This window comes from Dipodomys ordii, unplaced genomic scaffold (assembly GCF_000151885.1).
Source record: "Dipodomys ordii isolate 6190 unplaced genomic scaffold, Dord_2.0 Scaffold30, whole genome shotgun sequence".
Lineage (NCBI taxonomy): Eukaryota > Metazoa > Chordata > Mammalia > Rodentia > Heteromyidae > Dipodomys > Dipodomys ordii.
In genome coordinates this window covers 11,924,759-11,950,070 of record NW_012267246.1, presented here as the reverse complement: position 1 = coordinate 11,950,070, position 25,312 = coordinate 11,924,759, and the positions used below count along the sequence as shown (strand labels likewise).

The following is a 25,312-nucleotide window of genomic DNA, read 5'->3' as shown; positions in this document are numbered from 1 at the left end:
GACAAGCAACTGTAATTAAGAAAGAAATTCTATATGGTGTGCTTTTGTCTAAGTGTTGGTGTGCAAAACATGGTCCCTGAAATGTGTGGCATTAGAATGCAAAGGTTCACTCAAGTCCAGTAGAATTCACTTAGTCCTTTCAGAAAGTAACAATAACCAGCCATGCCTGAGAATTGCTGTCAAGGTAAAATGCTGAGTATGAAATTCAATCGTTTCAGGTTAGCCACTGAATTCTGTGGAAGGAGCCTTGTCTACAGGCTCTTCCTCTTCAAGCCTTACTCAGTGTCCAATAATCCTTTGATGCTAACATCAATCAAACCATGTTCCCTTGGTCAGACTCCCAGAAGAGCTCATATATGGGAAACTGGAACCCAGGAACAGCACATGAGAAGACAGAAATAAGTGTGGAAGTAGAGATCTCATCTCTCTAAGCTCTAATTTTTCTTTTTGTGCCAGTCCTGGGGCTTGAACTTGGGGCTGGGTGCTCCTTTTGCTCATGGTTAGTACTCTACCACCTCAGCCACAACCTCACTCTGGTTTTTTGTGTGTGTGACTAGAGAAACAAGTCTCACAGACTTTACTGCCTGGGCTGACATCAAACCATCATCTTCAGATCTCAGCCTCCTAAGCAGCATGAGCCACAGGCATGGGGCTCTAAGCTCTACTTTTATTCTTTTAGTTTTAGCCTTCACCTAAGACTTCCCTCGAACAAATTATCCTGAGACTTTTTGATATATGATATATATATATATAGATGTATATGTATATATATATATATATATATATATATATATATATATATGGTTTTTAATTTTTTTTTTGTGCCAGTTCTGGGACTTGAACTCTGGGCCTGGACACTAGGCTTTTTGTGCTCAAGGTGAGTGCTCTAAGCACTGCAGCCATTGGACCACTTCCGGCTTTTTTTGAGTAGTTTATAGGCGATAGTCTCACCGAGGTTTTTGCCCATGCTGCCTTTGAACTATGATCTGCACATCATACCCTCTTGAGTAGCTAGGATTACAGGCATGAGCCATGAGAGCCCAGCCTACATAGGTTGACTTTTGGACCACTCTCAGCTCTGGTCTGAGGCATGTTCCATCACTCAGTCAGCCTCCCACTGCTTGGGGAGTTGTGGCAGCGTCCTGTAGTAGTCTGCTCCATAGCCGACCTGCCTGTCCTTCCCCCAGTTCCTGCCTCAGTTGCCTGCTTCTGAGCCTAGAGACCTCCAAAGCTCCAGGCTCATGAAGTGTCTGAATTGACCTTCCAGATCCCCAATCAGAAATGATAGAGATTTGCTTTGTGTTCTGGCCACATTTTCCCAGGACTAATATCTGATGCTTGCTTTCATTGCACAGAGCATGACATGTTTGAAGACAGAATTATTATTTGTATTATCGTTTGCACATAGAACTCCTTATGTTTGTCAGTGTATTTGCTTAATTCTTTAATACATGAATCAGTAAGCCTGAGGTACTTAGTGTTATGCTTGATTTTCAACTTAAGAAGATGTTGTGCTTTGAAGAGTTCTGTTTGAAATTTTAAAAAAGAGGCTGATGGGATATTGGGAAGACATTCACCGGGTAACAAATGGCTGCTTTTCAGGATTCCAACAACCAAGAATGAATGTATCAGCATTGATTTCATGAATTATGGTAGAAAACAGCATTATGTCACAAAACAGCTCAGCCATGTGCTAGTGCTCTAGATACCAAACACAGATCCATAAGTCACCGCCCTTCAAGCTTGGCTTTTTTCACCAGTTCCTGCTATTACTATTGTTGTTAATGGTGCCAATACTGGGGCATGAACTCAGGGCCTGAGTTCTATCCCTTCGCATTTTCTCTCAAGGCAGGTGCTTTACCACTTGAGCCATACCTCCCCTTCCAGCTTTTAGGTGGTTAATTGGAGATAAGAGTCTCGTGGACTTTCCTACCCTGGCTGGTTTTTCAAACCACAATTCTCAGATCTCAGCCTCTTGAGTAGGATTATAGGTATGAGCCACAGGTGCCTGGTTGGATTTCCTCTCCCCTGTCCCCCAACAGAGAACCTTTGCTTATTCTTTCTGTGAACACAGGCACCTAACAGCTGGAGCATCAGCGATGACAATATCTACCTTTTCTCTGGGGCTCTCTGGGGACTCTGCAGCATTTTTGAAGGACAGTGGTTTATGAACATCACTCAAACTAGGCATCATGCTTCCAGAGCCCCTGCTCAGGCTTCTCCCCCACCTCCCACTCACCCTTCCATGACTCCCAGCCTTGAGCTTCCCTACGTCTATCCCTGGCATCCTTAGGATGTGGCTCACTTCTACTTGAAGGCTGACATTACAGAGTCTTTCCAGAGAACATCAGCTGGGGGAGAAGGCTCAGTGCCCAGTCTATTTACTCCAGTATCCTGGGAAGTGTACTCTGAGATTCAGAAGACAGGCTCAAACTGCTCAGAGCAGCACCATCACCTGAGCCTGACATCACACAGCACTCTATGCCTAAACTTTCTCAGCATCTGTGAGCACTGAAGCAAAGCAGGCAATCTCAACCATCCTGGCTGCTGACTCCCCCGACCTCCCAAAGAAAGGTTAGCAGCCACAAGACTGACTTGCTAGTATGGCATAACATGAAGTCAATATCCTTTGTAACAGTGATGACTTCCAGATCCAGTGTGGCTTCGACACACTGACACTTGTTTTTGTATTATGATACAAGTGCATCTATGGGAGGTGACCAGTGTAAATGTATAAAGGAGGTATTTAAACTGCTTTTAAGTAACTGGAGGCATTTATAAAATTGGTCTCTACTTCTGATCACATGCTAATTAGAAATTAGGTTTGTCTATGCGACTATTAAAAGCAGATCACAAATATGTGTGTATTAAGTGATAAATCTGCATTCTCAGACTCAGTATGTAGTCCTTGCCTCTCTCTTTCCCCAGTCTCTTCTGTTCATCATACTATTTAGTACTATTCTGTAGGAAATCATGATTTTTATGCTCACCATTTTTCATAGAGAAATGATATGCACTATTGGGATCAGAAACATTTTTTTTCTCTTCATAGATAGTAACTTGTTACTGTTTACCCCAGCCCCCTTTTTTTTCATCAGCCATGAGGCTTGAACTCTGGGCCTGAGCGCTGTCCCTCAGCTCTTCAGCTCAAAGCTAGCGCTCTACCACTTGAGCTACAGCTCAAGAGTTTCACAGACTTTTCTGCCTAGGCTGGCTTTGAACTGTGATCCTCAGATCTCAGCCTCCTGAGTAGCTAGGATTACAGGCGTGAGCCACCGGCGCCCGGCATCACTGTTACCCCTTTTGAACTACTGCTTGACACGTTAGCACTTTCTGGATTATTTGGCCTTTGGGTTCAGCCACATTAGGGGGCCCCTGGATCTGATCACAGAGAAGTTAAGGAAGTGTCACCCTAGAGATAGGGGTCTTCAAATCTGAAGTCATCCACCACAAGGAATCACATCACAAAGGAAAATAAATGAGAAAGGAACAGGTCAAATAAAAAGGCATACTCAAATCTAAAAATTTCTGAATCGTCTGCTTCTACACTCCTCATGTGCTGAGAGCCTTGGATCGGTTCCCAGGGCCAATGCTGCTGTTTATCTTTCACGAAACTGCTTCTTGGGGGAAAGTATTCCTTCTCAGATCATACTCTGGAACCAACAAACAAATTGTTTCTGCAAGCTAAACATGAGTGCATGAGAATGCAGGTCCTCTACTCCAGGTTATGTTTATTTATATCTTCGAAATCAACAGCCCACCAGGATGAGAGAGGCCACCTTCAGTGATATGGCGCGAGGAGGTCAGACTACAGGAGGCTGAAAGTGATGTTCATGCTGATAAATCTGAACTGATTCTTCTGCTACAGCATTCAGTGGATACCCTGGGAAAGCTACAGTCCAGGACAAAGGGCCAGTGTGGCATATACTGTTTTAGTGCAATTGGCTACCCATCTGTGTATTTACAGTGTCTAGGGCTCTGAACAATTAAGTCAATCTTGACTCAGTTATTCAGAGAATTGAATTGTAAAAACAGGATTGAATTGACTTGCTTGATTCAAGGTGCCCACATTGTCCCATAAAGATGACTAGAATCCACAAGTCACCTGCAAAACCTCAAAGAAAAGGACAAGTCTTTTATTTAGAGAGGGAACCAGATGTGCCTGAAAGAAAAAAAAAAAGATCAGAAAACTAATGACCCATTTTACAACGTGTGTCTGTTGTCTTCTGCAGAGTGATGTGTTTCCCAGAATTCCACAGTGTGACAGGGTGTCACACATTTGCTTAAGGAAATGGTGTAAGTATTCCACGGAATACAGAATCTACTTCTCAAACTTCTCAGATCCTTCCATGCAATATTTATTTTCCTACTCTTCAAAGATGAGAAATCTGAAGCATGGGGAGATAGTTAATAGCTGTGATCATGTCTAAGGCCTGATTGGCCAATTGTGAACACAGGCCCTTCCCCTCCCTGTGGTGGCCTGGCACTCTGGTGCTAGCATTCCTCTGTGCTGGCTGAGCAGGAGGTCTTGATGCCTGCTAGCCTTCAGGCATTTGTCCCACCTGCCAAAGCCAGCCACAGATACTGAAGTCTGCCACATGTTTATTAGGCAACATCTGATAGGGCTTCACTATGGGCCAAGACAGTGTTAGGCAGTAGGATCTCAAAGATAAGTAAGACACAGTCATGACTAAGAACTTTATGAAGATGGAGTAGGAGACAGGGAAAGAGGAAGGGAAGAGGAAAAAAAGAGATGCCCAGGCAGAGGAGGTTTACAAGGAATGCAGAAGTAAGATAAGCATGAATGACAGATAAAGTATGAAAGTATTCAGGGCATCTTCTGCTCCAGAGATGTCCATCCCCTTTGCCCAGGAAGCTGTGAGTCTATGTATTACCCTGCAAGTAATAAGGACTCTGCAGATACGCTTAGAGCAAGGATCTTGTGATGGGGAGATTATCCTGCACTACCTACGCAGATCCACAGTGATCACAAAAATCCTTATGTGCATAGGAGGGAGGTAGGAGTTAGAGGGACAGACAGGTCAACTGAAGTGGAGTGAGGGGTAAGAATGATAAGTTTAAGGCAGAAGGGGCCATAGGCTGCTGAATGTATGATATCCTTAGGAAATGGAAAAGACTTCAGAAAGTAAAAGAGCCTTGCTCATCCCTTCATGCTAGCTCAAGCAAGACCCATTTTGGACTTCATACCTTCCAGAACTGTAACATAATTTTGATTGTTGTTGTTTGGTGCCAATGCTGGGGCTTGAGCACTGTCCTTTAGCTTTTTCACTCAAGGCTGGCACACTATCACTTGAGCCACAGTTCTATTTCCAGCTTTTTACTGGTTAACTGGAGATAAGAGTGTCAGAGACTCTCTGGCTTGGCTGGTTTTGAACTGCGATTCTTAGATCTCAGCCTTCTGAGTAGCTGAGATTCCAAGTGTGAGCAACTGTTACCCAGCAATTTAAATTGCTTTTAAGCCATTTGATTTGCAGCTATTTGTTCTAGCAACAATAGGAAACTAACATAGTTGGGCAAGGAGCAAAGTTGTGTTAATTATGTGCAAAAGTAGAAAGCATAAATTAGCACAACACTCATAAATCCTTCATGGTTGTGACTGCCTTCAGAAGGTATCTTAGCTACATCTACACTGCCATCCCACCTGACCCAAAGGGCAGTGAGCTTGTGTTTCTCAGCACAAGCTAAGAAGCAAATGGGTCCCAGCACTGACTTCCAACCAGGTGACTTCATTTATATGAGAGTGATTAAAAGGTACGATGCAGGACTGGAAAGGTAGCTCAGTGGTAGAGTGCTTGCCTTGCATTCAGGAGGCCCTGGGTTTGATTCCTCAGCACCACATAAGCAGAAACAGCCGGAAGTGGTACTGTGGCTCAGGTAGTAGAGTGCTAGCCTTGAGCTGAGGGACCGCACCCAGGCCCAGAGTTCAGGCCCCACAATCAACAACAACAACAAAAAGGTAAGATGCAAGCCCAACACTCTGTTAAAAAGAGCGTTAGAAGGCTGGGAATGTGAGTTAGTGGTAGAGTGCTTGCCTTGCATGTATGAAGCCCTGGGTTTGATTTCTCAATACCACATAAACAGAAAAGGCCAGAAGTGGCACTGTGGTTCAAGTGGTAGAGTGCTAGCCTTGAGTACAGAGAGGCTCAGGGACAGTGCCCAGGCCCTGATTTCAAGCACCAGGACTGGCAAAAAGAGCACTGGATCGTAGAGCTTGTCTCTCCTCATCTACAAGTTTTTCAGCTTGTCTCCCGCAATCCTAGGTAACATGTTGCTTATGCAACAAGATTAACGAATACCCTTAGTAGTCCTAATATTCAATGTACATATGAGAAAATGGAACAAGGTAAATTAATGGGATGGTGGGGTTGGGAAAGATGGGGGAGACTGATGGAAGGGGTGACATTGACCAAGATGCATTGTACTCACGAACATGTGTTCAGTCATAACCCCTATATATAACTACTTAATTTTAAAAATAAAATTAAAAAGAAGATCCTTGGCATAGTATTATTTCTACTGACTAAACCATGCTCATATGGAAATGGTATCTTTTGCTTCTACTTCTAATCTCCTGAGCCATTTTGGAAATTTGGGACAGGGCAGTGAATAGGGTCAGTGTTTTGTCCATGTAAGCTGGCTAGTCCCCAGCACAGGCTGCTGTTCTGAGGCATTTACCAGAGTAACCCACCAAGTATAGCCTTCGCCCAGTTGCTGTGTCATGGTCAATCCGATTCAGGTATGTGAAAATACACTGGCAGTGAAGATAAGACTCATAGAATCTGATACATAAAATCAGATCCCCAATTAATTCCTTCACAATGAGAAACAAAATGCTCGGAGAGGTGAGACAGTACTATCAACAGACCGCATGGACTTTTCCCTTGGTTTCCCAGGGAAGTCAACTTCTCAAAAGGCTACTGGGTAGGCACTGAATGAGAATGCTGATGGTTAGCTATATGACACTGAGACTAAAGATTTCCACTGAGCTCTGACCAGCCAACTCTTCACGATGAGGACATTGCTGTTGGGTTAGGCTGGCCTGGGTACCACCAGCATCTATCTCTTTCTTTGGCCAAACAATCCTAGTTTCTAGGTGTTACAGATGAAAATGCTCAGATGACAATCCTACCATATTTTACCTTCCACCAGAGCTATAAAGTCTATCTATCTGCCCTGCTCTCAAGATGATGCTGAGTGAAGAAACAGGACCAATGCAATGAAATATTGCTTTTATCTTACTAGTATCTCAGAATGGAGGTTGCGCCACTTGTACAGTAAAGAAGCGAGCGGGAACACCTGCCTGTGTGCACTGTATGCACTGTGTGCACAGCCCCGAGACAGGGCAAGAAAGCTCTGTGAGGAAGGACCTCTGGGATGATGTTGTCTGCTTTCCTTCTCTGACTTTGCTTCCTCTATTTTCATTATGGAGTATTCTTCTTCTTGCTGTGCTACATATGATGAGCTTTCTCAATGATTCTGCTCCGAAGCCCTTTCATACTGCCTTCCAGCCTGGCCGTCTACGAGTAGTCATTCCTGTATCTGTGGTCCTCCTGTCCACTGCAGCTGCCCACGGTTCTTAGGAAACAAGCTCAATATGACTAAGGAAACCACAAAAGGGAACTAGAAGGCCAGGCACCGGTGGCTCACGCCAGTAATCCTAGCTACTCCAGAGGAACAGATCTGAGGATCTAGGTTCAAAGCCAGCCGGGACAGGAAGGTCTGAGACTCTGAACTTGAATTAACCAGCAAAAAGCCAGAAATTGTGTATCTACTGGTAGAATGCTATGTCTTGAGCACAAAATCTTATGGACAGTGCTTAGGCCTAAGACCTAGCACAAAACAAGAAACACCTAGAGATGAACTTCACTTAGAGGGCTACAGATAACTGGAAAAGACAGATGTAATACACTGGAGACCATGGCAGAGATGAATAAAGTCAGAGCCCAGTGTGCATGTGGCTTCAGTACCAGAGGCACTTTGTTCTATGAGGATGTGGATAATAATTGGGGGGGGGTGTTTACAGGACACAATTGAAACTGGAAGCCATGACATACAGTATCTCTTACACCTTCCAGAATCATCTCTATGGTGGGTCTAATACTTGCCCCTCCTTAAGTCATCCAAATTCTGACTCTTTGTGAGAACCACAGGAGGAGATTACTAATAGTATTTCTTGCTCCAACCCATCTGCATTCTGAGCATTCTAAAAATGTGGCCCTGATTACTGAACACCTCTGTTCAGAGTCCTCAGTGGGAGCCCATTCTTTCCCAAAGGAAGCTCAGAATCTTCAACTCTACAAGGTCTCATTCCTTCACAAACACACTTTCTCTCCCCTTCCTTCCCCCCCACCAACACACTCCTGCTATTAGGTTTAGTCAAACTCAACTATGCACCCTGAGGCATGGCTGAACTCTCCTTAGAAAGCCTCAGTATTCAAAACACATGAAGAATCAAGGTCTCCAACTCAGCTAGAGAACATTCCAGAGAATGCTGGCTCTGTACATCTCAGAAGAAAGGTGGAATCAACATTCTGGAATTTTCACTTGAATTTCAAAGCACCTGGCAAAATCCAACTGAAAACCAAACAGTATCAATACTCATAACAGCAGTTTTCCTGTTGCTGAGCTCAATGCCCCGAGCTTGTGTATCTCGGCTAATATTTATATATCTTTTTCTCCCCCCAGGATTTACCTGGAAAAAAAACACTTGGAATTTTTGAGGTTTTATAAATTTACTATTGCTACATTTACTCAGGTAAAAGGAAAACTCTGTAGACTCAAGAAATTTTTTAAAAAAATGTATCCTAGGAAGGTGAGAGAATATCCAACTGTATCCAGATCCCGAAATAAAGGAAGCATTTCACCACAGAATACCCTTCTTCTATATTTTCATGTACCATTAATAACTGATGGCAATTTCATAGTTTATAAATAATCCTCAATGGGAAATGGTCCTTTTGCTTACTTACTGTGCTTACTTACACACACACACACTCACTCACACTTGAAATAAAGCATCTTTTGTGCTGAAAAATCCAGAAGACATACCTGTGGTTTCTCTATCCCGGAAAGAATGTCTTGAACCTTCTTTACTTCCAACTCATATTCTGCATTGCAACAAAGGAAAAACAAAACAGGAAAAATAATACCATTAGAAAGAAGTAAGGTTGTTGTTGCCTTCCTTTCCCCATGGCCTTGCCTAAGGCTGTCACCAAGTCAGTTACCTTTCACCAGAAATTTTTGGCATCAAAATCCTGATAATGTAAGTGGCACTGTGGCTCAAGTGGTAGAATGCCGGCTTTGATCTGAAGAGCTGAGGGACAGCACCTAGGCCCAGAGTTCAAGCCTAGCCCCATGACCGACAAAAATAATAATAATATTAATAATAATAAGCACTTGGAATTGGCACCATTCTACGCTTTAACCTGGTTCAGTTGTTAAAGAGAAGAGTTTCTGCCAGGTTCTCATGCCTGTAACTTTAGCTACTCAATAGGCTGAGATCTGGGGACTGAGGTTCAAAGCCAGCCCAGACAGGAAAGTCCATGAGACTCTTACCACCCATTAATCAGCAAAAAGCCAGAAGTGAAGGTATGGCTCAAGTAGTAGAACACCATCCTTGAGTAGAAAAGCTGAAGGAAATCACCTAGGCCCTGAGTTCAAACTCCAATACCAGCATTTTTTTTTTTTAAATTAAAAAGCTCTCCAAGTATGAATCCACAAGATTACATACTCAATATAGTGTCTGAAAGAATCAAGAGTTAAGGAGCATGCTTTGTTTCAGAAAACCAGAAGCTTCCCCTACCACCCTGCCTCCAAGTCCAGATGACAGGAGAGTGCCCATGCTTTGCTATGCCCCAATTCAAGCAGAATGGGGTCCTGACAAGAGTCAGAAATACAAGTGAAAGATGGTAGGATAAAACCACTTCCAAGAAGAGATCAAGGTTTTCCTTGTCCCTCTGCCTTTGATGACAATAACAAGAGCGGACACGTTCTGAGCACCCAGGTGTATGCTGGTCAAGGAACCCCCACTCCTTGCTCTGCCCCTTTCTCCAGCAGAGGTGAGGGCTGAGGTCTGTTTTCCACCGGGTAATGCTTGTAGGGGTCTTGTTGACTGAAGAATGAAGGAGGAAAATAAGACTCCTAGCAGATGTGATTTCCCCAGGGCTACAAGTCTAATAAACGGTCTCAAAGCAAGTAGAAATGCTGACTGTATCCTAATGAATTAGCACACATCTGGAAGTTATAAAGGACAAGGTGTATGTATGTGTGTGAAAGGGGGGGGGGAGCAAGAGAGCAAACACTGGCTAATTCTGGTGACTGTCACTGAGAAGAAGGAGGAGAGCTTCTATGTCCCTAAAATAGGTTTGCATTGGTTTTATTTTTTATTAACTTTGGAAAAAAATTACCAAGTGCATGGACCAAAAAGCTCTGGGGAGAATGCATTTATTTTTAAAGGGAGACTAAGCAAAAGTGGGTCATGAGTCTCTTCTTACTTGACTTGTAAAATAAACACATGATTCTGAAAAGATCAGCGATATGAAGGGCAGGTGTGGGAGGAGGGGCTGAAGGATGGGCGGTCACCGTCTCCCATGCTGCTGGATCAGGACATACTGGGCATTAGACAGGAGTTCTGCCTTTTTATCATGGATCTAATTACAAAAACTGGACAAGAGGGGAAAGAATTGCATTTATGCTGTATTTACTTAATGCTTTTCCATTTGGGTCCTCTCTGTAAGCTAAGAGAGTAAAAAAGGAAATAAATCCCAGGAATATAATTTGTACAACCAAGAGTGAAATAAAATCTGTTTAACTGACCTAAAGAGAAAGTTACAGTAAGTAACATAAAAAGTTCTCACATGAAAACTAAGCATCTGGAATGAAAATGTCAACATTCACAACTCTACTACCTTAATTATGAGTGAACTGAGTCTCTGACCTCCCATCACTACACACAGTCAATCAATGATCATCCTTTGGTGAAGTAAGTAGCTTTAGAGCTCATCTCCATGGATGGCGGTTCTATCAGAGTAGCCATAGTCCTTCTGCTTGTGAGCATACACTCTCTCTGTTTCTGTGTCTCTCTCCTTCCCCTTCCCCTACACACAGTGGGCAAAAAAAAGAGTAAAAAAGGAAGAACAGCGAATCCCCTCCCAAAGTAATGAAGAAACTCGAGAGGAACTAGTGTAGTGGAGATTTGCTTTAGGACAGCTTCCTCTCTGTCGAAGAACTTGGCCTGTGCCATCTGAACAAGAGCTATCCTAGCTTGGGGACAGAAATGAAAGGCACCAGTGCAAGGTCACAGGGCTTCCCCACAGAACGGAATGGATCGCTTTGGAGTGAAGCGAGTCTTCCTAAGTTCACAGGCCAATCTTGGAAACCAACTTTACATTTCTTTCTCCTCACATTGAAGCTGCTATGGAGTAAGCAAACAGAGCAAGACCATTCTTCTCTCTGCTTCAAATTTGTTGGCAGCTGGCTGGCTAAATGGATATGACACCTACCTTCAAGTGAGTGGGAAAAAAGTCATGATATTCAATGTGTGTATATGAAAATGGAACTGCAACCTGAAGGAATGGGTGGAGTTAGGAGAGGTGGGGAGAATGATGGAAGGGGTGACACTGATCAAGATGCATTGTACTTACACAATGACATGTGGAATTAAAACTCTTAGAAGGAAGGAAGGAAAGCAAGAAAGCAAGAGGAAGGGAGGGAGGGAGAGAGGAGAGAAAAAGAAAGCAAGACAGAAATAAAGAGGAAAAGGAAGGAAGGAAGGAAGGAAGGAAGGAAGGAAGGAAGGAAGGAAGGAAGGAAGGAAGGAAGGAAGAAAGAAAGGAAGGAAGGAAGGAAGGAAAGGAGGGAGGGAGGGAGGGAGGGAAGGAGAGAGGGAGGGAAGAGAGGAAGGGAAGAGAGGGAGGGAAGAGAGGGAGGGAAGAGGAAGGGAGGGAAGGAAGGGGAGGAAGGGGAGGAAAGGAAGGAAGGGAAGGAAGGAGAGGAAGGGGAGGAAGGGAAGGAAGGAAGGAAGGGAAGGAAGGAAAGAACCATTTTCCTGCAAAGGAGTCTAGCTCATGGGTAAATGCAGGATACCAGGCTCTAAAGAAAGCTTCATCCAGAGAAGGCACACGCTGTTTTGCAGACACAGGCCCCCTCTAGAGGTGGGACCTTTTTTTTTGAATAAATACAAAAAATGCTCAATGAACTGAGAAGCCATCTGTTTAAAAATATCAAGAAAGAAGAAAGTGGGGCTCAGCTCAGAGATTCATCTTTCCTTCTCCCAAAACAAAGCCCCTACCCTGAAAACAAAGCAAAGGAAGGTAAAAATAAAACTATACAAGCAAAGCAAATACAGGGGGGAGAGCCCAATCCCCAAACCACACACATATGAAGATGATGTGTCATGTGAAACCTAAATTTTCCATAAATAATGGTTTTCATATTTGCTCCAAAAAGAAGTGTCAGGTTCAGGCTATTTGAATAACTGCAAGGTCTAAACTCATTAAAATATCCCCCTCTGTAAACACAAATTTCTTCTTGGGTTGGTTTCACATTTTTTCCTTCTTAGCAAACATTAGCTCTTAGCTATAGAACGGACTCAGGGTTGTGAAAGTACCTTCATTCCAATGGCATGACAGCTGGCTTAGTCCCGAACCTTCTTCCTAATTCACATCCCCAGGCTCCAGGGCAGATACTCCCCTCATAACATCACATGGCGTGCTCAGATTGGCCAGCGGCCTGACAGATCTGCTCTCCTGAACAAATCTAAAAAAACCTGAGGGACTGAAAATATGCAGTCTGGCCACGCCCTTTGCGGGGGGGGGGGGGGGAGGAATAACAGCCAATCAATGTAAGACCTAAATGACCAGAAAAAACTACTTTGGTTGAAAAAGAAAAAAGTGTTCAACAATAAAGACAAACTAGCTACCCAGTTAAGTATATTGATGCCTATCAGAATAAACTGGCAAGAAGAAAGAAAATACTGAGAGTGCTTTGTAGATGTTTTTCCTCTGAGAAAAGTAACTGGCTACAGTCAGCTCTTTATTTGCTTCCCTTATGTTAAAATAGGGGAATCAGAAAATTCATACAAAATAGGATTAATTATCTAACAAAATGTTCTTCCACTTAGTGATTGTGATTCTACAGGCAATGGTCTTAATTAAAAACTAAAGACATCTAAAACTGACGAAATATATTTGCATAACTTATTATGAAAACAATTTCCCAAAGGTAAATATTTTAGAAATATCTTCAGATATCAGAAACCTTGCCTTGGTCAAAAAAAAATGCCAATATAGCTAGATGGTAGCTAACACCCTCAACTAAGTTGGAGGATGAGAGAGGATTACAGTTCAGGGCTCACCTGGATAGAAAGGTTTGAGAGACCCCTTCCCAATCCATACAGAAACATAGTGATTGTCATACCACACTATGTGGTAGGCTGAGATTGAGAGGATCACACTTCAAGCCAGCCCTGGCATAAAAGTCCAACAGAGGAAGGCTGAATTTGGCTCAACTACACTCCTGGGAAGGAAGAGCAATCCTATCCTAAAAACCAGAGCTAGAGGCAAGGCAGCAGTATGCTACCATCCTAGCAGGCTTGAGGTTCTGAGTTCAAATCCCAGTAACTCCACTCTCCCCCTTCTACCCAACAAAAATAAACCTTTGACTATTTGGCTGCTCTTCGATTACTCTATCTGAGGCCCTGAAAGCAATCCTAGGGAATACTAAGCTATGACCACTGCAAAATAAAGTAGCTGGCAGGTGAGCATATGTTGTATGAAGTTGCATTCTAGTCTACAAAAATATTTGCAAGGTGGCTTGGGTTCCAAATACATTCTGGAACCTGAGGGAATGGAGAGACGAATTCCTTTCACAGGTGGAATGCCCAGCTGGACAGGAGGGATGGCCAGAGAATGCAAATGGGACAACAGGGGCTAATTTCCTCTCAGCGTGTGTTGCTATTTCTGGAATTCAATAGAAAGAATGATTTTTTTTCTTTCTTTCTTGGCTCAAGACTTGACACAAAGTCTTCCCAGAACAGGGGCAGATGAGGACCTGGGGCAAAGGCTGTGCAATACCTGTGGTAATAAATAAGAAACACAGAAGTACTACGTTTGGATCTTTCATGGAAAGTACTAGATATATTTTGGGATTTCTATAGCAACTCAATCGCCATCTTTGATGTCAACTATATAGGGTTCTGCTTGATATTTACATTTATTAGGGTTCTGCTTAATATTTACATTTCTGTCCAATTCGGTATTTATGATTTAAAAGAAGGCAAAATCAAATATGTGCCTAGTAATGGACAGAAGCCACTAGTACATTCCACCAAAAAAAAAAATGAATAAAGAATTAAGTAGACATGGTGGCTTGGTGAGCCTGTCTCACACATCGGCCATTGCCTGTCCTTCACCCTTCATATAGGACCTGTTTACTAGCAAGCTAAGTCATGCCAGATATAGTTACTTTATTTTGGGGGAAGGCTCAACTCCATGATTACCCAGAAAGGCTGGCGCCCTCCCTGGGTGTGTACCAGGAAAGCAGACTTATTTAATCACAGGACAGAAAAACCTAAAAGGTAATGAAAGCTTATGTACTTCCTTCTGCTGTATGGCATCTACAAGCATTTCCACTATATGTTGTTGCATTAAATCTTGGCATGCCACGTTGAGAATTTCTCAAGTAGCTTATTCAATATTCTTGCAAAAATATGAGGCCTGACAGGCAATATCCACTGAGCACTGTTTTTTTTTTTAAGACAATGCAACTGAATGAGAACATTAATACTTCTACCACCCATTTAGCAGGTTTTGATCAGTTTCTATACCAATATTCTTTAAAACGTCTTTGTATGACTAAGCTATTTGAAGATGGACATTCAGAGTCTATCCTAAGAGCCCAGATCATCAGCTGATAAAAGAATGAGAGTCAGAGCTAATGTCATATGAGAGGGCTCCAGTACCTCACTGGAGTTCTGGAATATAGAAAGGTCAGAACTGCATGATACAACTTCTCAATCAGGAAATCAACAAGGGGCACGAGCAAATAGCTCCAGTTACCAGGCAAGAAATGAGTAACAGTGACAGTAGCCACACATGCAGTCATTCATGGGGTTTCATGGCTCTAACTTTGACAGATATTTCCATTTATTTTCAGAGAATCTGCAAATGCATATGTTCTGTGAAATTGACCAATTTGTACGTATATGTATTTTAAAGTAGTGTAGGCCTATGGAAAAGCTATATTAGTACTACAATTGCTGGTACACATTGAATGTGTGTGTCCTCCCAGAATTCGTATGCTGAAATCCTATTTCCTCATGGGATGGTGCTGGATGTGGGCACTTTGGGAAGAAACTAGGACTAGATGAGGTCATAAGGATGAAGCCTTCATCCATGGGATTAATGTCCTTTAAAAGGTCGATCTTGTAGGATATATATTGGATTCTTGTCTGCAACTCCTCCGTCTGCTCCTCTTCACTGCCTTTGATCCCATCCTACTCCTTTCCAGTATGTTTCCTGGTATTTTATTTTGCTGAACTTTGATTTTGGCTTTCTAAGGAATTACACTAAATGAGATCTTCCCTTGAATCTACCGTATTTCTGTTTGTACAAGGTTACAGACCAACTAGTGTATTAACTTAGGAGTTTTTAGATTAAATCTAGCTTCTACATGTAAGAGAAAACATTTGTATTTTGTCTCTCTGGGTCTGTTTAACTTCACTTAACACAGGAGTGGATAAGGGAGGGCTGGGTGAGAATGTTGAAAGGGATGACATTGATCAAGACATACTGTATTTATAAACTACTGGTTAATGGCAACTCTTTTGTACAACTGTTTAAAGGTACTAATGCTTTTTAAAGTGTACAGAAAAATCTTGAGAAAGCCTGCAACTTTTCTCAGTCATCTGTGATAAGATATAATCTCTGAATCAGAAAGCATACCCTTGCCAGACACTAAATCTACCTACACTTTGATCCTAGACTTTTCAGTCTCCAAAACTGTAACCAATAAATATTTATTGTTTAAGCCACATGGGTTATGATGTTTTGTTAGAGTAACCTCAAGCTATACTTGACAAAGAACTACTTTTCACTTGGATTGACCAACTGTTAACATATCAATATATTTGCATATCCGTGCCCCTCCTTTCCTCCCTCTCTCCCTCCCTCCCTCCCTCCCTCTGTCCTTCCCTCCCTTCATTTTTTCCTTCCTTCCCTATCTCACTTTTCACACACATACCACATACTCTTAAAAAAAAAAAAAAGGAAATACATCTGAATTCATTTCTCTTCTCATGATACTTCATCCCTACATTTAGCATGTTTTCCTGACAATGAGGACATCCTATATAATAACATTACTACAATGAAAAGACTGAACAAAAATGGATTAAAATCAAATCTAGAATCTGAACTTAAAAGTTTCCTTTGTATTCCAATAATATTTTTAGTATTTTCCCCTTCAACCTAGGATCCAATCAAGGATCAGGGTAGTATTATTTGCCAAGTTTTAGAGTCTTATTAATCTAGATAGAAAATCCTTTATGCTTTTGGTTTTGATAAAGATGATAACTCTGGCAGAGTCTCTCTGGTCTTCTTATAAAATACATCCCTATTGGGACCATGTGACTGTTTCCTCATGATTAAAAACAGGCTGAAATCCTTTGGCTAGAATTGTGTAACTATGTACTTCCTGTGCAGTGACAGAGGAAACTGCCCTGTGATTTGAACCATTTAGCGACGCTCAGTTAGAATCCATTGGTTGAGGTTCTGCATAACATCTTCCTCCACTGTTGGTGTACTTTTTCCCCTTTTAGCAAATGGCTAGGAAAAAACAGTGATGATCTTTGCTGAAACATATTATATTGATAGTTGTAGCATTCTAATCCTGTGATAGTTGTCTTCTGCTAAGTGCTGTGGTTTAATGTTCTATGGCCAAAGAGTAAGAAAATGGAAAGTGTCCCTAGTCTAAAGGGAAATAAGTTGTAACATAGATTTTATCTAATTATTTTAGATTTTTCAAAAGCCATTCTTGCCCAAGAATTTAAATAGGACTAGAAGTAGAAAAAAAACAAAAACAAAAACAAGCCAATACCGCAAAAAGCACATCTTAAAATGCACCAAACCAGAACTATAGAAACTTGGATATGAACTATAGTAAACTTTAAGTAAAAAACCATCAAACACATTTGGCTCATTTTAGATTGTGTAATTTCTGCTCTTAATTCAATCTAGTTGTGGTTTATTCCTTGTTCTTCCTAATAATATTTTACTTTTGAAAAATAGATGATCAAAACAGACAGCACCATCTGCTCCAGGCCAGAAAAGAAAATGGGCCATCTTTTAAATGCATTGATCTAAGAAATGAACTAAAACAAAAATGCTCAGCCCCAGTCAGACCTGTCCATGACAAAGATGCTACCTGAGAAACTGGTCTCAGCAGTGGAGTCTACTCTGTGGACCAGAGCCTAGCTCAGAAAGTTTTCCATCTTATTCGCCAACACGTATCAGAGACTCCCACACATCAAAGGTCAATGTTATTGAAGTCTTGTCTACAAGCCTCCTATTCCATTCCAAAATTATATATACAGAACTTGCTCTGCCTCATCCTAAGTGTATAATAAAATATTTATGTAGAAGTTAAGAACCTCCATTTTCTATATAAAAGAGTTCATCTTGGGTGGGCCATGTGGATGGATTTCTGTTGTCCAATGGGCTGTTCTTGTTCAAAATATAGTACAGGCTTAAAAAGATATCCTATCCTCTAATCTCAGAATGACACTAGTGTTCTGCTAACAACAACAACAAAAATCAATCTAATTAAAGGGTTTAGAAGCTAGGAACCAGGGCTCATGCCTGTCACCCTGGCTACATGGGAGGCAGAGACTGTGGTTCCCCTGTACCCAGGGTAGGGGAAACAATTTTACTTTAGAGAGACAACTCTATCAGCTGGGTGAGATTGCTAGACTCCTTGTTTCAGTACAAAATAATTACACCAGAAGCTAATTAACAGTTTATACTACTGTTTCCATATCACATTCAATTATAGAAGCTCAAGTTAGAAATCCAAAGAGAGGCTACCAAAATTTATTTCACAAGCTAGTCTAAGAAAAGAACACTTCCTATGGCAACTCTTCAGACTGCTTTGGGCCCATATATTGGCAACCCAGTACTGTCCCTCTACACATAAATACACACAAACACACACACACACACGCGCGCGCACGCGCACACACACAAACCACTGCATAAAAATACAGCATTAAGGATGGTTTCAAGCCAGAACACTGAGTATCAATCAATAATTACTTTCAAAACACACATATGAAAGATGGGTCACCCGAAGCTCATGCCTGTAATCCTAGATATTCAGGAGGTTGAGATCTGAGGATTGGGGTTCAAAGCCGGTCCAGGCAGGAAAATCCATTAATTTCCAATTAACTACCAAAGAAAGAAGTTAAGTGGAGGTACGGCTTAAGTAGTGAAGTGCCAGCCTTATGTGAAAAAACTAAATGACAAAGTCCCCCAGCCCAGGCCCTGGGTTCAAGCATAAACAAACAACAAAACTTGTTGTGATCTCTCTACAGCTGATGGTGGCTTTTGGAGAAAAAGCACATACTGGCTCTAAAAGAACAGACCTTTTGCTGGCCCCAAACCTACATCTGTTTACCAGGCTGCTTCACCTGAAATGTCTTTGGGTTATTTTTCTCCCAAGCAGCTAGTACAAGAGTACCGAGCATCAACACTGCTCAGAGGCCTTCGACTCCAGCTGTTCCTCTACGTTTACACACACTTAGCATTTGCACAAGAAGACAGAAGCCATTTCTCTGAGTTTTTCAGGAAGGATAAGGCTTGATAAACAGGGTAAGGGACACTAAATCTATTCTACTTCAAAGTAATAGTCCTTACAACATAAGTAATTCATGTTAGCTGAATGGAATCCCTGGTTTGACCTTCTTTAACAGTCACTGAGCAGAAAGTTCTTCTCTGGAGAAAATACAAATGGGCCAGAAAGTGAGGTCCAGGCCTGTAGGAGTATATGCATATATTACACAAGTTATACATACATATACATATATATATATGCCAGAAGAGACAAGATTATGGAGCATATATGCAGGGATGGGGGGAGGGCTGTAACTGGGCAGCAGAGCCACTGGTCTAGGTGAATTGTGTACATAGAGCAAGTATTACTTGTAGAAATGGACACAAAGAAAAAGCTGAAAAAAATGGATGAGTTCCAGGGTTTCTTTAAGCAGCAAAAGTTGCAATCACTGTGAACTCAGTCTTCACCATTCAAACTTCCAATCCATTTCTATCTTTTGAAACAGAAGTCTTACTCTATTTTTTTATTTTGCTATGCCTCTGTTTAGTCAACTATTAAAATAGTTGGTTTCTAATTTAAAATTCTAATAGGAAGTTGACCAGAATTACAAGTGAGGCCATCCCAATGAAAAACCTCTTAAGTAAAGTTCATCATCTCCAACAATGAAAAGATCACATATGAACAGGATTATTATTTCAGCAAGATAAAGGGAAATAAATGAGAGAAAAAGCAGAGTTCTAAGCAGTTCTGGGGGTTATGGCTACCTAAGATTGTGGAAATTATAAGCTTCCCGTCTGCTCGCCAGCTGTGGTTCTAATCCTCCATAATAACTTCAGCTTGCACAAGTCCATGAGAATCAAGACATCTTCCAAATTTCATTTTTCACTGGTTGCCAGAATTGAGTTTGAGACTTAGTCTCCAGTGAAAGCAGCACAAAGCTGATTTCAGCAGCAGGTGTTAACTTTCAGAGCAGTGAAAGGAAATGAGAAGATGGACTGTGTGGGAAGAAAGGAATTAAGTAGGTTCCAAGATGATCCCCCTGGGTTTTCGAAGGATTTATGCTCTCCTCCAAAGCCCGAAGGAACAAAGAATATTCCTCTGAAACATACAAACAAAATTTTCCTACAACAAGTAAAAATCAACATGTCAAATAAAAAGATTAGCCAGGTGCTGGTGGCTCACACCTGAAATCCTGGCTACTCAGAAGGCTGAGATCTGAGGAGCACAGTTTGAAGCCAGTTCAGGCAGGAAAGTCCATGAGACTCTCATCTCCAATTAACCACCAAAATAAAGCCAGAAGTGGAGATGTAGATCAAGTGAAAGAGCATTAAGCTTGAGCAAAAGAGCTAAGGGACAATGTGCAGGCCCTGAGTTCAAGCCTAGGACCAGCACAATAAATAGATGATAGATATTAATAAAATGAAATGAAATAAAAAGATCATGCTTTGCTACATCTCAGATGCCCGGACACATGGCTGTGTCTCCCTATGGAAACTTCCCACCATCTCTGTGTCTCTGGATGCTGGTCAGAAACCACCCAGGTGTTCATTCACAATCAAGCCTCAGATACTATGTTTTATAACTTTAAAACATCAAAATACCCCTTTCATACCCCTCTCTTACATTGATACTGTATAGCACAAAAGAAGGAAGGATTCCTGACTCTCTTCGTTTGGTGACAACCTGCTTTTTAGGCAAACACATTTATGATATCTCTTATATTTTCAGTTCAAACAGATGGATTGTTTTAAAGCCAGTCTCTGCTTAAGTACAATGATGATTTAGACCTAAATGATGATCGACAGTTAAGAGGATTTGCTTCCTATTCAGATGTGTTCTCTAGAGACAAACTTATATCCTGGGTTAAGAATCACAAAGTTAGCTGAGCACTGGTGGTTCACACCTGTAATCCTAGCTACTCAGGAGGCTGAGATCTGAGGATTGAGGTTCAAAGCCAGCACAGGCAGGAAAGTCTGTGACACTCTTATCTCCAATTAATCACAGAAAAAGCCAGAAACAGTGCGGAGGCTCAAGTGGTAGAGTGCTTTCCTTGAAAAAACAAAAAACAAAAAAAACAGCTCAGGGACAGTGCTCAGGCTCTGAGTTCAATCCCCCAAAAACCATCAGAGAAAGAGTGAGAGAGAGAGAGACAGAGAGACACAGAGACAGAGACAGAGAGAATCACCTAGTATTCCCCATCTACAATGCTATTACCAGGACCTCACTGAACCCGGTGAGTAGTCAACCCATGTTCCAAAATGCCCACACACTCACTATCTGGTAAAGCATGCTTTCAGAACGGTAATTTTCCCAGCAGAACCTCCTCCTCTGCCTTGAACTCTATTACCTCTGGAAGGTGATGACTCCCCATTTTTATTTCTGGCCCAGACCTAAAGTTTGCTTTACAAACTTGCTCTAAGACCATGGTGAGCCATTGAGCTTGCTTTTGCTGGCAGAGCGACATAGGTACCATGGCCAGCAGTCGCTGGAACTGGCACAAAATGGTCAAAAGCTGAGATTTTTACAGTAAGCCCCAACAATTACAAAAGCAAAATTTCATCCTCCAACAGAATAAGAGCATGTGAAACCATTCAGAATATGGAAGCTGCTGGCTAATACAAAAGTTAGTGGTTGGTTTTTCAAGGGTTAATGAAATCAAAACTACTGAGAGCTGGTGCCTAAAAGCATCCCCAAACTATATAAAGCAAATTAATAGTTTAGAAGAATGTCTGAATCAGTTTCTTTGAAATGTTTGTTGCTAGGCAGGCAAAAGTACCTGAGTAGTCCAGGCCTTGGTGGTTCAAGCCTGTAACCCTTGTTAATCAGGAGGCTAAGAAGATCTGAGGATCACAGTTCAAAGCCAGTTGAAACCAAAAAAAAAGTCCAGGAGATGCTCATTTCCAATTAACCAGCAAAAATCTGGAAATAGAGTGCCGCCCTTGAGTGCAAAAGCTAAAAAACAGCCTGAGTTCAAGCCCCAGTAATCACATACTCACACACCCACAGTCTCTCTCTCTCTCTCTCTCTCTCTCTCTCTCTCTCTCTCACACACACACACACACACACACACACACACACACACACACACACACAAATTCCTAAGTTTTAATTTGTAGAATTAGATGAAGCACAATAAAGATTAAATGTGCAAAACCATAAAACTACAAACCTTACCTGAGGATAAAAGCTAGTATTAGAAATAATACTGGACCACCGAAAGTGACTACAGGCACCAAGAGAGGTGAATCCTTATTAACAAAGAAGTTGGCAATGAGTGATGACAGTTTCCCACATTGATCTGGCAGGAAGAAGGTACAAGACCTCATTGACAAGAAAGGCCTTCATTTGTGGGATGAAATAGGCTTAGCAGTGAATTTTTACCCACTGTTTCAGCTCCTCAAATAAGCATGTTATACTGACGGTTCTATGTGCTAGCCAACTCTGACATTCAAACACACACAGTAAACTATCTGGTAACACTGTCCAACTGCAATGGAATTCTGTATTTTAACCCAAGTCTTATAAAATGAAAAAAATCTTAAAGAAAAAAAGCAAATTCAGCAATTTGTATTGTCTATAAAAGATATTTGGAAGTTCCATTGGGTGAGCTCTGTGTTTGAACATCTGCTCACTCCAATCTGTTTCAGATTCACTCAGGAGGCAATGTTGCCGGGGGAGGATATAGACACAAATGAATATGAGGAGGTCAGCTACTGGTAAGAGTCAGAAAAAACACTGAAAGAAGAGAGATGTATGTGACAGGAGGAGTCCCGGATGGCTTCAGTGACCCAGAACCACTTAGGTAATGCCAGGAAGGATGTGTAATGTGTCAACAAAGAGTAAGAGAACTCTTCGAGAAGAGCACAGAAAGCGTGAAGGTCATAGGGCAGGTAGGCCTTCCTTTGTTAGGGGGCCCAAATTAGGAAGGAATCTCAAGTACCTCAGGCAGAGTGGGTGGAAGGCAAGCATCAGGCACTACCAGGAAGCGTGTATGTGTGCACACACATGTAAAGGCATGCACACACAGGCCTGGGGCTTAAATTCAGGATCTTGTGCTCTTGCCTGGCTTTTTTACTCAAGGATGGTGTTCTACCACTTGAGTCATGGCTATACTCCTCGCTTTTTGCAGGTTAATTGGGGATAAGAGTCTCTTGGATTTGTCTGTTTGAGCTGGCTTCAAACTGGGGTCCTCAGACCTCAGCCTCCTGAGTAGCCAGGATTACAGGTGTGAGCCACTAGTACCAGGCCTAGATGCAGACTTTGAAACCTTAATAAAGATTTTTGCATTTGATGCTAAGTTTAAAAGGAAAGAAGAAGGAATTTAAACAAAATGTTCCTGGCGAGTGTGTGAAGAATGAACTGGACGGGACAAAAGTAGTTATACTAGAGACACTAACCATTGAGATCGGAAGTCTATTTTACACATGTAAGTTCTATCAGAATGTTCGTATGTCCAAATACATACACAAAACAAATACTACAAATACAAAACAAATAGTACAACAATGGAAGAAATTTAGGAAAAGTCAGAATGAACTAAATGTCTGGGGTATACAGAAGCTGTAATACTTGTTGCACAATAATCAATGTGATATTCTGGACCTACATTTTTGTACATGATAGGAATATTATAGGAATACATGACACAAGAGACAATGAGAAAATGTCTGAGAAAAAAGCTACAGTAGGTAGTATACTTGCTTCTAAATCTGGAGAAGCCACATGTGAATCATGAACTGCCCACTGAACTGCAATCCCTAAGTTATTCTGGTTTTCCAGTGCGGCTGATCAGTGATATATTACTGTGAAGAGCGTATCATCTTTCTAGACAGCGGATAATACCAGAAGCAGTTAGGTCATTTTCTCTACATTGAAGATTTCAACATATTTCCACAAATGTGGTTCATGAAGAAAGGCAAATTCTACTCAATGGAAAATGTATTTCAGTCTCCAAAACTGTTCTCAAATAGTAAAATAGTTTAGCAGACATACTTAACCAGTCACCACCCCCCTCCCCCAACCAGTCCTTTATTTTCTCATTTAAATTGGTTCCAAAAGGAGCTGGCAGACACAGGATGCACTCTGATGGATAGATCCTCTTATGGAAAAACCACATAAGTAGCAAAAGTGAAAGGCTCAAGACCCTGTGCAGAGCTAAATGGCTTGGACAGCTATAAATTCACCCCAAGTAAGATGGGGAAAACAACTTTAAAGAGGTAATGTGTCACCCCTCAGCTTGTGTCACCTTCAGTAAGGTCCTCTTCTACCACAGGAGTGGATTACCCAATTAAACTGGCTGATCTTGAACTAACCTTACCCCTGACTTTTCTATTGTCCAGCTGTGGCTGCCACCGTCTGTGTATCTGATACGCAGTGCAGATCATGGCGGATAATACAGAATCTAGCTGCATACTTTCCCCTCTCCCCTCTTTGCCCCCCACCCTCTAGTATAGGTTCTTGAACTTGGGGCCTCTCACTTGGCTTTTTCATTCAAGGCTAGCACTCTAGCACTTGAGCCACACCACTACCTCCAGTTTTTTGCTAGTTAGGGATAAGAATGTAATGGACTTTGAACAGGGGTTTTCTTCCTGAGTAGCTAGGATTACAGGTATGAACTATACCAGCATCTGGTACATCATTGTACATATTTTTTCTTGTTTCATCGTATTCCATTTTTATTACTTTCATCAACCTTTGGTTTGGGGGTGTTTTACAATTTTTGAAACTCACAATTCAACCATATATGCTCAATTAATACACATAGGTCAACACATGCATATATATATATATATATATTCACACATACATACATTTCATACCACATTTAATAGAATTACAGTTTAGTAGAAGAGGTAAGAGTACCTATCTTACATAGAATTAGAGAAAACACTCATCCAAGTATCTTTTTAAGATACAAGTTTGGGCTGGGAAGGTAGCTTAGTGGTAGAGTGCTTGCTTTGCATGCATGAGGCTCTAGATTTGATTCCTCAGCACCACATAAGCAGAAAAAGCTGGAAGAGGTGCTCAAGTGGTAGAGTACTAGCCTTGAGCTGAAGAGCTGAGGGACAGCGCCCAGGACCAGAGTTCAAGCCCCACGACTGACCAAAAAAAAAAAAAAGATACAAGTTCATTTTAACAAGCAATGTTAGTTAAAAAACTCAAGGCAGATAACAGGACTTGAACAATTGAATGTAAGACCACAGGGTACACATACCTCCTCTTCAAGATTAAGCCAATTACCACACTCCATCTATATGAGTGTGGGGAACATGGGCATGCAGGTTGCATAAGGCACCTAAAATCAAAATCCTTTGGTGCATGATGGGACAGACAGGATCTGCCAGTATCAGTAATTCTGTATTGCCCTTGAATTCTGTTACAAATAGGCAAATAAGGGACCCGTGGAAAGGAAAAACTTTCCCACCTCTAACAAACATCTAACCATAACAGCCTTCAGGCAACTTTT

The 25,312-nt window shown here is 41.6% G+C and overlaps 1 protein-coding gene across 1 annotated transcript in view; it reads right to left on the bottom strand.

Moving 5' to 3' along the window:
* The window catches only part of Fndc3b (fibronectin type III domain containing 3B), a 225,779-nt gene that overhangs the window by 75,085 nt on the left and 125,382 nt on the right, over positions 1 to 25,312 (bottom strand). Inside the window, exon 6 of the mRNA XM_013016157.1 lies at positions 9,070 to 9,128. Coding sequence (XP_012871611.1) covers positions 9,070 to 9,128 — 59 coding nt within the window. The remainder of the gene's footprint in view (positions 1 to 9,069; positions 9,129 to 25,312) is intronic.